Source organism: Zootermopsis nevadensis, unplaced genomic scaffold, assembly GCF_977971745.1.
Source record: "Zootermopsis nevadensis isolate Lab colony 2312 unplaced genomic scaffold, Znev_1.0 Znev_ptg000006l, whole genome shotgun sequence".
Lineage (NCBI taxonomy): Eukaryota > Metazoa > Arthropoda > Insecta > Blattodea > Termopsidae > Zootermopsis > Zootermopsis nevadensis.
The window spans coordinates 6,480,415-6,496,768 of NW_028259138.1; the positions used below are offsets into that span (position 1 = coordinate 6,480,415).

The 16,354-nt window shown below is 35.9% G+C and overlaps 1 protein-coding gene across 1 annotated transcript in view; it reads left to right on the forward strand.

Moving 5' to 3' along the window:
- Positions 1–16,354, forward strand: part of Dhc98D (Dynein heavy chain at 89D) — a 286,807-nt gene that overhangs the window by 251,790 nt on the left and 18,663 nt on the right. Inside the window, exons 49-63 of the mRNA XM_087343616.1 lie at positions 1,263–1,477; positions 3,341–3,529; positions 4,655–4,837; positions 5,423–5,600; positions 6,640–6,783; positions 7,367–7,496; positions 8,510–8,705; positions 10,246–10,443; positions 11,628–11,772; positions 12,018–12,204; positions 12,736–12,928; positions 14,593–14,745; positions 15,539–15,726; positions 15,870–16,091; positions 16,179–16,281. Coding sequence (XP_087199742.1) covers positions 1,263–1,477; positions 3,341–3,529; positions 4,655–4,837; positions 5,423–5,600; positions 6,640–6,783; positions 7,367–7,496; positions 8,510–8,705; positions 10,246–10,443; positions 11,628–11,772; positions 12,018–12,204; positions 12,736–12,928; positions 14,593–14,745; positions 15,539–15,726; positions 15,870–16,091; positions 16,179–16,281 — 2,624 coding nt within the window. The remainder of the gene's footprint in view (positions 1–1,262; positions 1,478–3,340; positions 3,530–4,654; positions 4,838–5,422; positions 5,601–6,639; positions 6,784–7,366; positions 7,497–8,509; positions 8,706–10,245; positions 10,444–11,627; positions 11,773–12,017; positions 12,205–12,735; positions 12,929–14,592; positions 14,746–15,538; positions 15,727–15,869; positions 16,092–16,178; positions 16,282–16,354) is intronic.

Consider the following 16,354-nt stretch of genomic DNA (forward strand, 5'->3'; position numbering starts at 1 on the left):
GTGTGTGTGTATATTACCATAGATTTCTTTTTAAAATTCTCTATTTTCAGGTTTGTTAGGTCCAGAATTTTGTGTATGTTACATTTGAAACGAGGCAAAATGTAGTGTTTTAAGTGTGATTCTGGGAAGGCAGGAAGTTAAGAAGGTATCTTTTTAATTGTTTTATTTTTTGATGTTTCCAGTAGCAGGAATTGTGATATCAGTTAATGCTGTATTCTATTGTTCCTGTTTACTAGTATGCTCTGTGGTCCATTGCATGATACTGTAATGATTATATTTCCTTCTCCATTACAGGCCCAAGCTTGATCTTCTTATTCACTTTAACTAACATAAATTTAGTGGTTGTTGGGCCTACTCAATCCATGGAGAAAGTTCAGAAGCTCAATCAATTATGAGTGTTATTTGTAATCAACTTTGTTTTCGCTTCCATTGTCAAAAATATGCCAACAGACCTAGGCCCTACATATGCAACGTGTAGAATTATATGGATGTGGTCAGACAGATGACTGATTTGTTGTTTGTTTGTTTGTTTGATTGATTGTTTCTGTACCAAATGTCACTGTGGCACTGCTGTTGCTTATTCTGGAGGTTCCTGGTTCAAATCTCAGTATACCGACTATCTTGACTAAGGTTTCTTGTGGTTTTTCTCAAGCCTTTTTTGCATGTAGAGGGACAGTAAGTTTGAAATAAATCATGACCACTTTCATCCACATTCTATCCAACTCATCAGTTTCAATTACATTATCATTCAATACTACATAATTTATGCATTTGGAAAAGTGTCATCAAGTACCTGAATAATCATTGCTTTGGAGCACTTGAGTTTTTTACTTCATTATGAGTTTAGAGTGTGGTTGTCTGATTTGTTGGGCAGTTTAGCTTTCTGCTTATACGCATATACCAACATTTCCAAGGAACAAATTTTAAGCTTGAGGATACTTCAGAATGTTCCTCCAAAGTGTTTGTATATAACCAGAAGACTACATGGTACACTAATGCTTTATTAATTGTATTTGTTATATGTACCTAGTGTCAAATGGAAAAATTAGTCTTGATAAATTGTGAAGGATTTGGAAGAAAAAAGTATTGGCCTGTTTTAAGCTAGTTTTGTACACATAGTCTGGGGGTATAAATAACGTAGATGGTATAGTCAATCTTTAGGCCAATATTTGAACATTGGTATCCCCTGAATTGGGAGTCAGACTGTTAGCCATCTAACCGTGATGCAGTACACATGGTGATGGCTGTATATCTCTTTGCAGGCTTTTTTGCAGCAATGGGCAAAGCTGGTGGAGGGAGGAATGAATTGGATCCACGTTTTGTTTCCACATTTTGTGTCTTTAACTTGACTTTCCCATCTGATGACACCATCAAGCATATCTACAGGTCCATTCTTGCAGGACACACTGTGACCTTTGCAGAGGATATACAGAGAACAGTGGCAGTCATTGTTGAAATTATGATTGGTTTGTACAAGGTGAGGAATACCATAGACAATAACAGTGAAGTCAAATTGAGTGCCTTGGCAGTGTGTCTTTAAGCACATCTGATGCAGCAGACCCTGACAATAAGAATGATAATGGAGTGATGGTTGATGAAAGGGTGACTTGCAGGGGAGAATTGGGACACTCAGAGATTCACCCCAGTACCACTTTGTCCACCACAAATCCCACATGGACTTCTCGGATATAGAACCCAAGAACTTTACACTGAGAAGCCAGAGTTCTATCTTTCTGGAATGGCCAAGGTGAAGCATGTTGCTAACATATATTTTGTGCTCGGTAAAAAGGGCCAGAGTCAAAAGTAATTTGCATTGATACAGGCCCCTGTTATTGAGCACCAAAGATATTAGGCCTGTTTTCCAAACATTACAGTCAAGTGGTTAGCACTACTGCATTATATTAGGAAGGCCCTCAGTTCAAATCATAGTCCTGAGACTGGATATCCTGACTGAGGTTTTTCCATGAATTAGGCTATGATCTTTTCCTTCCACATCCTTTCCAATTCATTATTTACTTATCCTATCATTCAACATCATATAGTCTGAGCTAATGTCAGTGTTGTTAAATAAACCACAAGTAAATAATACACAGATATGTGCTATACTGCTATACCACCTGATACTTCATTTTCTTGATGCTTCAGCCTTGGCATATTCTAATTATAGTTTCTAATTCTAATTGGACAGAAGGTAGGATACCACAGATTACAGACTGACCAGTTTACCATAACAACTCTATTTACATAGAACATGTGAAAAGTGGGATTCAGACACCTGATCACAGTGTGTAGAGTTTAAGATTACACTGTCACAAGGATCAGCATATCATGACAGAAACAACATTACTTAGACTACAAGAAATAAATGTATAATTTGCAACATCTTACTTTTAATGTGTTCTCTGCACAGATTTAATAAATGTAACCAATTATGGAGCACTTCTGTCTGGCCAATCAGCAGGTTTCATTTTCAAATCTACTAGACGGATCATAGTTAAATTTAGTATTTTGATCTTTGCTGAATGTTGTCAGGGGAATTAAGTTGTGTCCCATGTTGGTTTCTATTTAGAACGAATTGTAATCATTCATATCTGCAATGGCCATTTGCACAAATAAACTATATAAGATTATAACACAAAATATGCCTTTTATGGTCTATGACTTTTATTTGAACTGTTTCTTTGATATGGTATATGTGTAATACAATCTGAAGGAAAAGTGTGAAGAATATTTATATTGTAACAACCCTTGTAAAAACAGCATTGTTTCAGCAGTATATTAACATGAAGGACCAATGCAGTATACAGATTTGAAGCAATGCATTTTGAATACATGTATATGTATAGGCCTACTCCTGAGTCAAATTTGTTAACTGAAGAGGCTTTGCATGCACACAATAAAATATCTCATGTTAACTATGAGAACTTCCCTCATGAAGCAGATTTCTTCATGAGAATCTCATGGTTGCTCAGCTGGTTAAGACATGCCAAGTTTTATGTTGAACTTAAGCCTAGAGTTCCGTTTCTATATTCATAGGTGCCTACCATGGGGCCCTACCTTTGGTCTGTAGAATACATGTGTCTGCATGCTCATACTCCATTTTTACAAGATATAGTTCAATATTATTCATCACCCTGAATCTGATTCTCTCAAGAGGTCTTTTCCGTTAGGTTTTCAGCAAAACTTGTGAATGCTTTTCTCATCTTCCTAAAGTGTACTGCGTGTGCCTTGCAACTGTGGTATTTCCAATTTTTTATATTAAGTCTTATCCAGTACTATTGTAGACTAGTACTTTGACACCACTCAAATCACTTGACTAAATGTTTTTTGGCTTCTCCAGGCTGTGATAAAGGAACTTCCTCAAACACCATCCAAGTTTCATTACGTCTTTAATCTCCGAGATTTGTCCCGGATATGTGCAGGCATGCTTCTTACAACAGCTGATTACATAAAGACCTCAGGTCTCTTCATCAGGGTGTGGAGAAATGAATTCATCAGGGTTTTCTGTGACCGGCTTATCAGCATGGAGGTAGGTTCTGTCTTACTGTCTTACGTTTTACAGCACATGAAAAATACACAATGTTGTATACTATCACTGAACCAAATCATCCTCAGTTGCCAAGAAATTTCCTGAAATTCATCTTCAGAGCACCATGTGCCAGAATGCTGAATGAAGAACAAACTGAATTTAAAACTAGAAATATATATATCAAGGAGTGTAACTATTTATTATGTAATGTTTACTACTTAACAAGAGAGACATAGTCAAAAAGTTATGGATATAAAATAAGAAAACCTAAACAGATTGGACAAACCTTTGACTACATGAAATGAAAAGTAGATAACTATCCATGGACATAGTCTGAAAACATTCTTATTCAAACTTTGTGAAATGACAACATTGATCTCAAACTTATGACACCTCCATGGACTGCTTTATTTATTATACATACATTTTTATCTTGGGTCAGTCAGTAGGATATGAGGTTCTCACAGCAGTGGTTAAGAAGACAGCCACCTTGGCAGTAACTTTTTAACAGTTATAACTATGTGACGTTCATTAATGCAGGACTCATTTATGAGCAGGCCTCCTGTATGGTTCTCAGAATAAACAGCAGTTGCATACTTAAACATCATTAAGTGACTGATCTGTGTGATGAAGTGTGATTTCCTAAATGTATTGAATGAAATACCAACAGAGAGGTTGTGTTATATAGTGTGTGTTTCTCTATCTCCATTCATCCAACATGTCACTTTAAAGCTACTAAATGTGTTTGATGAATTATGATATTGGGATACTTTGTAAAAAGTTGTAGAACTAATTTAATATTGGTTCAGATTGTTCTTTATTTATGTGAAGATCAAATTGAACTAATGGATTTTGTAAAAAACTAGTCACCATAAAAAGTGAAACCTGACATAAATAATAGATATTATTTATGTGTGCAACTTTTGTCTGAAACATTATTCCATGCAGTTGATATTGAGTGCAGCAATAGGTCTGTATTTGCAGTAAATGAAAATAATAACCAATAGGGTGTACAAATTGCAAAGAATGCATTTGAGAATTATGTGTACTCTTGTGGAGTGACCTTTCAGATCTTTTGTAAATATTTTTTCCATTGACTTCTGCATAAAAGGGTTGCATTTTTAGGACCAAACACTAATGTGGGAACACATGACAAGGAGACTGGAAGAGAGTTTCCCTGAAGACCTGGAGTACATCATGAGGGATCCCTTACTGTTTGGAGACTACAGGAATGCCTTAAGTGAAGATGAACCACGAATCTATGAAGATCTATTGGATTATGATGCAGTCTACTATCTTTTCCAAGAGGCAGGTCTCTTATATGAAATATTTTATATTTTTATTGTTAATTAGTGTGTGCTATTTGTACAAAGTGCATACAATTGAAGAATAAGTGCTATGTCATGTCTGTGTGCCCACAGACCACTCAGAAGATTTTGATCAAATGGTGTGGTACTTCTCTCTTTCCTTTTTCTTTTTAATTTGTAGGCAAATTTAATTTTAGTCTTATTCAGTTCAATTACAGCTTTATGTTTATTGACAGCTTAAACTGAACATTCATCATTATGAAGATACAAGAAAAGGAATAGAAGATATTAACTTGTGATCTGTGCTGATCATACCGTTTTATTGGGCAGAATACAGACTGTGCTCCTTGGACTTGGTAGGTGTACGTAAGGTCTGCTCCACCCAGCTTTTGAATACTATGGACTTATTCCACTGGGGTAAATTAACCAGATCCTGTAGCTGACTGTTCACCTCCCTCCCTTTCTTTATAAATTCAAAGAAGTTCCTTAACTAAACTAAAACCTAAGATACAAAATTTTAAGGCTGTCAAATTTTACTAGAAGCAGGCATAAATTTGGTAAGGATGCTGTTTCTGTTTTAATTCAGATTCTGGAGGAGTACAATGAACGACATAGCAAACTCCATCTGGTGCTATTTGATGATGCCCTTGAGCACCTCACCAGAATTTACCGTGTGTTGCGAATGCACAGGGGCCATGTAATGATTATAGGGGTTGAAGGAAGTGGGAAGCAGAGCCTTCTGCGCCTAGCAGCCTTTGCTGCAGGTAATGAGTGAAAGCAACATTGAACAACTTCCCAATAAACAAAAAGTCACATGGATTGGGCCCTGTGGTCTGGACTGATTCTGAAACAATGAAAGTTTAACATGTATGATTTGAGGTTTTCACAGCAGTGAGTATGAAGATTTCTGCCTTCTGGGTTGTTGCACTGTGTAGTATGGTATATGTTTACCAACGTTTCAGAGGTCATACTGCCTCCGTCATCATACTGGTGGTTCAAAGGATGAAATTTATGCTTGACAAAAATGGCTTGGGAGCCAGTGTGTTATTCATTCAGTAATACTAATCAAACTGGAGGCACAGTCTTTACCTAGGCTCTTTTATGAATATGATAACACTGAAAAGCACACCCCAAGAGCGATTTGGAACTGTGGTCCAGAAGGTTCAAGATCTTGTTGGTAGTATTTAGCATGACCTTAGTAAAGTGAAATTTGTTTTGAGAACATTTGTGTTTGTAAATAGGAAATAAGACGTTATCACTTTACTTCTTGAGGTTGGAAGTCATAATGAGAAGTTACATACATATTCTTTCATGGTATCAAAGTTAGCAATATGTTTTGCGTGTTGTTATTTTGTCATCAATTCTCATCCTATTATAGTTTCCTTGATTTCATTATCCCTGAGGACTTCCAAGCTTGATGTAGACCTGTTTGTAGAAAAATAGGTGTGACATTTGGTCCACAGACTTCTAGTGACCAAAACATCTATAATAAATCCATTAATTACATTAATGTTTGTGTCAATGTCTTCCTGTGGGTCCAGGAACAAAGATAAAGTCAAAGAGAAAGGTAGATCATGACATAGCTTTGCTGTGGCTATAAATCAAATTGCTGGCAGGGTTATGAGCACAGACAACTTTTAATTTGTCCAGTCAAGATGTACAGATTGTTTATAGCAGAGTGAATGTACCAGAATTGTTATGCCATGTACACATTTCCCAGCTTGTTTTTTTTCTCCTGAAGTGATTATAACATATTAATCATGATTAAGGGAGAAGTTACTTCAGGACTGTTATTTTTTTCAGGTTGTGGAGTGTTCCAGATAACACTGAGCAGAGGGTATAAAGAGGCAAGCTTCAAGGAAGACTTAAAGAAGTTATACAAGCTGGTTGGGGTTGATAGGAAGCCGACAGTATTTCTTTTCACAGCCGCTCAGGTTGCAGAGGAAGGCAAGTTTGTCCAGATCAGAATACACTGTAGCTAAATTGTTCACAATTTAGTGTAACAACAGATACTGCTTGTTCTGGATTGGTTTTGGCTATGTTAATGGGTATTATATATTTTAATTTGTTTTTGTGTTAGAGGAACTGTGATTACATCACATATTAGCTAAATAAACAATGTTGATATCTTGTAAGGTAGGAGCCCACTGCCATACATTACATAACTTTTTGATGCTGTATCTAACAGTCATCACTTAGAATAAAACAAAAAAGTTATTATCAAAGTTTATACTTTCATAATACAATAGCAATGTTATATTAGTAAAATATATTAAATGTTTTATTTTCTTAAACAGTGTAAATATTTGGTATTAGGAAAATTTAATCCTAAATTTGGGCTTAACTGAATTAAATTAATCCTGCAGTTTATTTCTGAAGTTACAGAGCTTCTAGTGTGTTACCAACACTTTCCTTGAAAAGTGTCTATGAACAGTGTATTTTTCAAGATTAGATTTATGAGTTTGAGTACAGGATTGGAAAGTCAGGTGGTCTGCTGGCAAGTTTACTGTAACTGTACCTATTTTATTAGGCTTTCTAGAGCTAATCAACAACATGCTAATGACTGGAATGGTCCCTGCTTTGTTCAGCGATGATGAGAAGGAACAAATATGTGGATCAATTCAAAATGCATCAGAGGCTGCAGGATTTGGAATTACAAGGTGTGTATTTTCTTTCGTTCTGACTATCCACTGAGTTTCCTTGAGGTTAGGTCATTTTGTGACAAAACCTTACCCATTTATAATTAGACTCATGTTTCACTCTTTTCCTGCTGTATTTTGTTTATTTTCCTCATTTGATCTCTGCACTTGGTCGAGGGTTTCCCTAAGTGACATCTATTCACTAGTTTAATTTCTTATGCTAAAATAAAACTATGTGTGGTAATTGTTCGTACCAGTGTATGCTTAATTTCAATGAACATTTAATTAGTAGCCTCTTGCAGCATTCATATTTTGTGTAATATCCTGATTTTGGTTCTTTTGTTTGTTTCTTAATTTTCAGCAGAAATGTCATCTTACAGATCTCAATCTCCTTACATTTCTTTTGGTAGAGAAATGAGTTCCTATTCAATTTGTTAAAATAGACAAATTTCTGAAATTTTTAATTTCAAATTATATGTTTAATAATTTTTAAGTTAGGCGTGTCTAAATGCTCATACCATTCCCACATTGTCTACAGAGCTATACATGGTTGTTTTGCATAAAATAAAAAGTTACCAATACCACTAGTTAAAAAAATTGTTAAGTCCCATTATTACTAACACCTGTCTACCCCTGAATAGCAACCATTCACTCACCATTCCAATTTATGAAACTCTTCATTATAATTGTTTCAGTTCATTGTTGTATCAACTAGTCTGCATTCAAATGTTTTGTTCTCAGAAACTTTAAAAATTTCTTCTGTTCTCAGAGAGATAAGTCAAATTTCACACCCACAAAATAACAGGTTAAATTATACAGGTGGGTGGGAAGTAAGTAGGCATTGATAAATGGTTATAACCTCTATATTTCCAATGCAAAACAATTATTTAATGCCTACTTACTTCCCACCCACTGTGTAGTTTGTATACATTTATGCTTTTAACAAAATATTGATTAAAACTAAATATTAAAATGTTGTAAATTATTTCCCCTTCAATAGAGCAGCAAAAGAAGAAACCGTCCTTGTGTTTCAGGTCAGGAGTGTGGCAGTTCTTTACGACTGCATGCAACAACAACCTACATGTAGGACTCTGCATGTCACCTTTAGGAGACATACTTCGAAATCGCTGCCGCAATTTTCCAGGTCTCATCAATAACACAAGCATTGATTGGTTATTTCCCTGGCCACGGCAGGCACTTGTAGCTGTTGCTAGTGTATTCTTGGCAGAGGTAATGAAGTTACTAGTTAGGCCTATAACATTAGTTTTTAAATTTAAAAGGCTGTCCCATAGCAAGTCATTTTACTGACTGAGCTACCCTGGCTCCAGTATTTAAAATTTGTATTTGGTCATTTTGTTCAGTAAGTACTCTTGTTCGTAAATGTTGGACTGCTGTGAAACAATGTTACATGTGGTTTTATGGATTGTGACAGCGTTTGATCATGTGTGTGATTACCAATACTTCATAGGGGTGTATCAACTCTCACAAATTTTTCCCTGAAGATAGATTTGATGTGTTCCACCAAAAGTTTTACTGTGTTCAAGACCAGATGGTTTCCCAACCCAGACTACCACAACTGATATCTTGACCTCCTTGAGAACTTCATATCTCAGATACAATAAGTTTTTGAAAGAACTAACAGCCCATACTTCCCTCCATATGCTTCAATAAATAGCATATGAGGCTAACTCCTTGAGTCCTTGAGAAACCGATGGTCACTGAGCTAGTCAAGAAATTGTCCACCTTTCATACAACCACAATGCTTTTTGCAATGTTTGTAAGAACCTGCCCAGTTCAAAACCTTGTTTAATATTATGCAGGTTTTGTTATGGTGAGGAGTATCTAGCCCTCTGCCACCCCTTACTAACGGTTTGCTACTGCATATTCAATGTATTCACAATATCGGTTGCCTTACATAGTTGGAGGCCTTTTCATCCATTTGCTACCTGAAGATGTGCCATGCTGTGGTGACTAAGATAGCTAACAGTAGTAATAAATAAACAATTTTAGGCATACAATTTACCAATCCATTTGCATTCATAATGTCTAATAGTAGGCCTATACATTTGAAACATTTTAAATTTTCAATATATTCTAACTAATCAGAATATTTAGACCCATAATATTTAAAACACAAAGGAGTTATACAGAATATGGATGTATGTGTATGATTCTCCCTATATTTGCATACACAGTTTTACATTCCAGTGGTACATTAATTATTGCCATCAAACTGGAATATATATATTTTTATCCTTTCCATATTTTAAGTGACATGATGTTTCTAACACCATGGAGCAGAATCATTCTGAAAAGCCAAGAGTTGCTTAGCTATTCAAGAAATTCCTTGCCTATTATGGAGCTCAAATTCATTACTATGTTCATGACAGCCTGCCACTGGATCTCATTCTGAACCAAATGAATTCACTTGGAACGCTTGGAATCCATTGTTTGGCAACAATGGTTCCAACAGCTGATTGCCACTCCTATTGCTGCAAAAAGTGTGAGAAGACAGACATGGATGGGCCCATAAGTTGTTCTTCACTCATGCTAGAGCACTAAGAACACTTAAAAACTCTTATAAAATCTAGATTGTCGGCTAAAGCATTTATTGCTATCACAAATTTCATTTTATAGAAACTAGTAAAAAATTTAAGTAGGCTTATAATACTGATAAATGTTGAATCTGCTAGGGTCTTTTTTGTAAATAATCATATGGTAAGGGGTCTTCTTTGAAGGTTCCCTTTTCACTCATTATATTATGTTTCAGAATCCAAAAATCCCAGAATCTTTCCAGAAGACGATTGTGGAACACATTGTGCATGTTCACACCAGTATTGGTGCATACACACAGGATTTTATGCTCAAACTACAAAGGAAGAACTATGTGACACCAAAACACTACCTGGATTTCATTCAAATGTATCTTAAACTACTGGATGAAAAAAACACCTACATAAAGGCACAGGTGTGTGAATAAAGAGTTAAAACCCAGAGTTATGAATGCCATTTTGTACATAATTACAAACCATTCATTGCCCTTTTGAAGTACATATAAGTATATCTGCCATACAACTTTCAACTGATTTCTAGCTTATCTGCCCAAAGGAACTAGTACAATAAATCTCAACAGTCCTTGAAAATGACCAGAAATTCCTTTCAGCATGTCTAGAAATGTATTCTTCTGCCTTCTCATCCTCCTAAATTTGAACCTGATTTTTCTGAAATATCACTTCCAATTAAGAGTCATGGGGTCAGCATTAAAATAATCTAAAATCTGTAAGTTGGTATAGCTTATTGTATTTCTGCAATTTTTTGTATGAGCCATGGAAGCTTGCTCAGTGAGGTAGAGGCTGAATAAACAGGGATTGATTATCAGTGGGTGCAATGTTGCAATGGTGAGTGTACAACTTGGCATTCTAGATTGAAGAGCGAAGTGACATAATGATTTTGGATTTGATTCTAATTGAGCACGAATACTATCAGGTGTTCTACATTTCCTCCTATCTTTAAATAAGTATTATATATAAATACTCTCTGTTCAACACTATATTTAATGTTATTTTATAACACGTGAATATGTGCATCCACCATTTAAATAATGACTATGAATTTTCTGTGCTAGTGAAGGACATGTGCTTAGTTTTTTGAGAAGAAGCATGTAGCCTGCCAATCTCTGATTTGAAGTTTGCCATTTTCATAATAAAATAGAGTCCTGTAGTTTCCATGACTTCATCTCTGAGGGCTTTCAATTATAATGTGAATTGTCTGTGGAAATGTAGCTGTGGTATTTGCATCCTTTATTAACAGAAGACTTAATAGTAGACCAGTTTATTTGTGTAGGATTTGAGGTTTTCATGGTGAAACAACTCAGGAGACAGCCATTTACAGTTTATTTGTATCATAGTACCTTCCTGTGGGTTCAAAAAGGTACAAACATAGGCAATGGTGCAGCTTTTGCTGTTTTAAATCATAATTACTGCTAATGCAACTATGAAATTAGCTGATTTAAGATGTGCTGATGTTATATTACAATGATTACATTAAAATTGTTGCTTTTCCAAACTTATTGGCCTTGCTGAGGGTTGCAACTGTCATATGTGACAGTTGAAGAGTAGTTGGTTATACAGGTGTGTGTGATTTACATTGCAGTGTGAGCAGCTGGCTGGTGGAATGACTAAAATTTTGGAAGCTTCTGATGAACTGAAACACCTTAGTACAACATTGGAAGTACAGAAAATAGTAGTAGCTAAGAAAACTGCAGCTTGTGAACATCTTCTTTCAGAAATTAAAGAAGGTAATCAATTAGGTTGTAGACCTACCCACTGTGTATACAAAAGTTCTTAAAATTAAGACAAGGGAGAAAATTTTGGGTCAGATAGTATGTTTCAAACAACAGTTAAAATTATGCTTTATTATATTTTAATCTGCAGGTATTTAGATAGGAAGTAGGAAGATTGGAAATTCTGAACCAAATTTTAGTAAGAATTCTCCAAATATGTGTTTAAAACTATGTAAGAGGACATTCATTTTTTATTACAGCAACCACAAAGGTGACCGACAGGAAAGAAGCTGCTACTGTAAAAAGTATTGAAATCAAGAAGCTGAATAAGATAATAGTAGCTGAGAAATCAGAATCAGAAATGGCATTGACTGAAGCATTACCAGCATTAGAAGAAGCCTGCCTTGCCCTCAGCAAACTGGACAAGAATGACATCACTGAAATCAGGTTCAGTTTTACTTTAAAGGTTGTACAGCTTTTTCATTGAAACAGTATAACTTAAGATCAGTTAGTGCAAGGCATGAAAATTATCTGCTTTTTTGGTAGTATTATTTTTATAAGAGTGATGGTAGGGTAACATATAATAGCATAACTTCCATATAAAGTTTCAGATGATTTAAAAATAGTAAGAAAAGTAAGATGTACATGGATATATGAATGCAGTTTTATAAACCTTCTGTCTCTTCATATGGTTATGACTTAGGTACAGAACACCATCATCTAGCAGTCAAGGAGTTAGGTCACCTCTTGACCTGCTCGGACCCAAGTTATCTGTTGAATTCAATTTGATTTTATGTTTTGACATTTTGTCTAATATAGGTTCTGTGTTTAGTCCTTTTAATGTATTTCACTGTGCTCATGAATTTAATTTTAGTAGCAGTCACCATGTTTTAATTGACCAGTTTACATTACCATGTTGGAGTATTGGGTATGTCCCTCTTTTATTATGCGGTTGATATATATTTATTTACCTTTCAGATCATTGTCCTCCCCTCCTGAGCCAGTAATGGTGGTGAGTGAATGTGTGGCTATCATCAGGGGATACAAGGAAGTTGACTGGAAGGTAGCAAGTGAAATGATGGCAGACCCAAACTTTTTACAAACACTTCAAGAAACCAACTGTGATTTAATTACTGGTACACAGATTCGAACAATAAAAGCGCATATGAAGGTAATATAAGAGGTTGCAATTTCCATCATAACTTTACAGAATGTCATTGGAAGATTCAGAATTAATGTAACCAGAATTTTTTATGCATACCGGTAACAAAATTTTATGGCGTGAAAGGTCATGTATTATAAACACATGGTACTCAGAGAAGACAATGGACTACAATATCGTTGTAGATGCTTTTCCAATGCATTTGCTACCTTGATACCCAGCTGTTTCAAGCAATCCTGGAGTTTATGAGTTATTACACCAATACATATTTTAAGCATGAGATACACATCAATTAACCAGTTTCCTATGATGTCAGACCTCTCAGACACTGTGTTACAAATCACACCAGTGTCTTAGGGCTGATATATTACTTGAAGGTATCAAATTTTAATTAGGCCTATGTTCCTATACTTTTCATCATGTACAATTGTAAGAAACTAATGACAAAAATTATATCAGTATTGTACTTCTACATTAAATAAACTCAATCAATATGACTTTCAAGCAGACAAATACTAATCTCTTTCTTGAGAAGTTGACAGTGAAGAAATTCCCCCATCTTATGGTGCCCAGTGGTCTGTTATCATCTTTACCAGACCCTGCCACTGGATGTGGCAATTTAATCCAGTCCATACTATCACACACCATTCTTTAAGATCCACTTTAGCACCTCCAATAAATCTATTCCCACATCAACCAAGTGGCCTGTTCTGTTCATTTTTTTTTTTAAAAGTTTTATACTTTATTTCTGAGAGGATGATGGTGAATAATGAATTTGAAAGGATATTAAAGGAAGCTGTCATGGCCTAATTTAAGGTAAGATTGCTGTCTTCTGAGTTGTTGGCCCTGGGCCCAGGGCCCTGATGGCAGAGGCAGCATGACCTCTGAAACGATGGTGGACATTGCCAGACTACATGGTGCAACAACTCAGAAGACAGCAATCTTCAGACTCACCTCATGAAAACCTCAAATCCTACGTAATTTAAGGTGCTATCCCAGCATTTTCCTGGAGGAACTAAGAAAAACCAAGAAAAACTTCAGTCAGTATAGCCTGTCTCTGGGCAGAGATTTGAATCCGAGACCTCCCTAATACAGAGCAGGACTACTACAACTTAACCACTTTGTGTGGAGGTTAAAGTTTTGTGTGCATTTCTAATTTCCCCTGTGTGTGCTATACATCCTGCCTGTTTTTCACTCCGTGGGCTTTATCACCCTAATAATAATATGTTCTGAAGAGTGCACTATAAAGCCTCCCATTATATAGCATCCTCTTATTTCCTCTCTCATAATTTCAGATATTCTCCTCAGTATTTTCTGCATAAGTGCCCTCAATTTACATTCTTTGCTCAGAGAATTTTTTTATACATTTTTGATTCCTTTCTGACCGATGCACATTTGAAGTATCATGTCTGTGGGTGAGATTTCAGGTTTTCATGGTGATGAGTATAAAGACTGTTGTCTTCTGGAATGTTGCACCATGTACATATTGACTGATGTTTCAGAGGTGTTTACTGCCTCCATGTCAAAACATCTCAGTTAACAGCCATTTTGATTCTCATGTGCGTTCAGTTATTCAATATTTGTCATTTTAAAGGGGAAATTAAAAAAAATAGATTCATTTATAAGATATTTCTCATCCAGAATATTATAACCAGTGTCATTAAAATGTCTAGAAATCATCAAAACTTGATCAGATGGCTCAGATCAGCAATGCTGGAGATACACTGCTGAGATTTGTGAAAGCTGTTCTGGCTTACTGCACTGTCTACAGAGATGTGCAGCCGAAAAGAGACCACATCTCCGAACTTGAAGGACATTGTGAACAGGTGGGTGATTATTTATTATGAACCTCTGAATTGGGAGTAGTAAGTCTGATGCAGAATTTAGTAGGGATTTCTTCAGTGTGGTTGTTCAGTCCAAGTCATTTGACCTTAAAACTTTGAGTACCATGTAGTGTATAGAAATATAAAGTATGTATACAAACAAAACTGTTTACACTTTGAATGACACTAATGCCAAATGCGTTTCAACCTCAAGTGGTCATCATCAGTGGCAAAATATAAGTTAAATCATATAATACAAATCAAAAAGATTATGGTATTTAACAGGGCATAAAAGGTGTGTGTTTTACAAAACCATATTTATGTAACACCTCACTAGACGTTGGTTGCACAGGAGTTGGTGTATTATATTGGGCACTTAGCATTTATGTCCACAGGTTTGATTCCCGTTGTTGGTCTACGGTGAGCCGTGGTTGAGTCATCTGTGCCTGTGAACTTCAATGCGTGGGCATTACTGTAGGTTTTAAAAGTGTGTAGGGTATATATAAACTCTGAAATCAGGGTGACCAACTATTGCATATGGAATTTACTTTTTTCTGTTCATTGCTAGGTCAAATAACACATTGGAGTCATGGGCGTTCTGTTCGCTTATATGTCTATGATATCGTCCATGGTCGAGGATGTGTTGGGCATATTTTGATTTTGTTAAGTTGAATCTAATGTCGTGGACATGTTCTTTAAATCTGATTTTAAATTCCCTACCAGTTTGGCCAATATAGACCTGCTCATAGAGGTCTATATTGGACAAACTGGTTGCACAACTTCATTCTGTTTGTAGGCCAAACAAGACTTGAGCAAGATCTACAGTGAGATTAACACTTTAGAGGAAGATTTAAAGCCTCTTAGATTGAAGTATGATGACACTTTGATGGAGAGAGACAAACTAGAGAAAGAAATGGATGTCATGCAGAGATGCTTCATTGCTGCTGACAAGCTCATCTCTGGTTTGAACTCTGAAAACATTCGGTGAGAACATTGCCACTTTTGGATCTCTTTTGCTTTTTGTTACACACATGTACCAAATGAACTAAATGGAACCTCTTTCAGAACCTAATGTCCCAAAATTGTTAAGGTGCTTCTTGTTATCATTTACATTTGTTGTAATTCAGGTGGACTCATGAACTGGCTGATCTACAAGCAGAAAGGGATAGACTTGTTGGGGACTGCCTCATCTCAGCATCTTTTGTGAGCTACACTGGAGCCTTCACTTGGGAGTTTCGGCATCAGATGGTGTATGAAGACTGGGAAGAGGATCTGCGAGGTCGAGATGTGCCTTTATCCAAACCCTTGAGGCTAGAAATGACACTAACTAATGACATTGAGATGAGCAGGTAAGATAACAGTGTTTGTATCATAGCATGTACAGATTTTGGTATTGATAATTAAATTGACCTCTTTTATTTTTGCTGTTTCTTTAGGTGGATATCTGAAGGGTTACCTCCGGATGAGCTGTCAGTTCAGAATGGAATTTTGACCACTCAAGCAATTCGTATTCCACTTTGCATTGATCCACAACAACAGGCAAGGAATTAAACTGTCTATAAGAAATTATTTACTTAGCTTTGTTTTTATTTGGTTGCAATTTTAAATATGT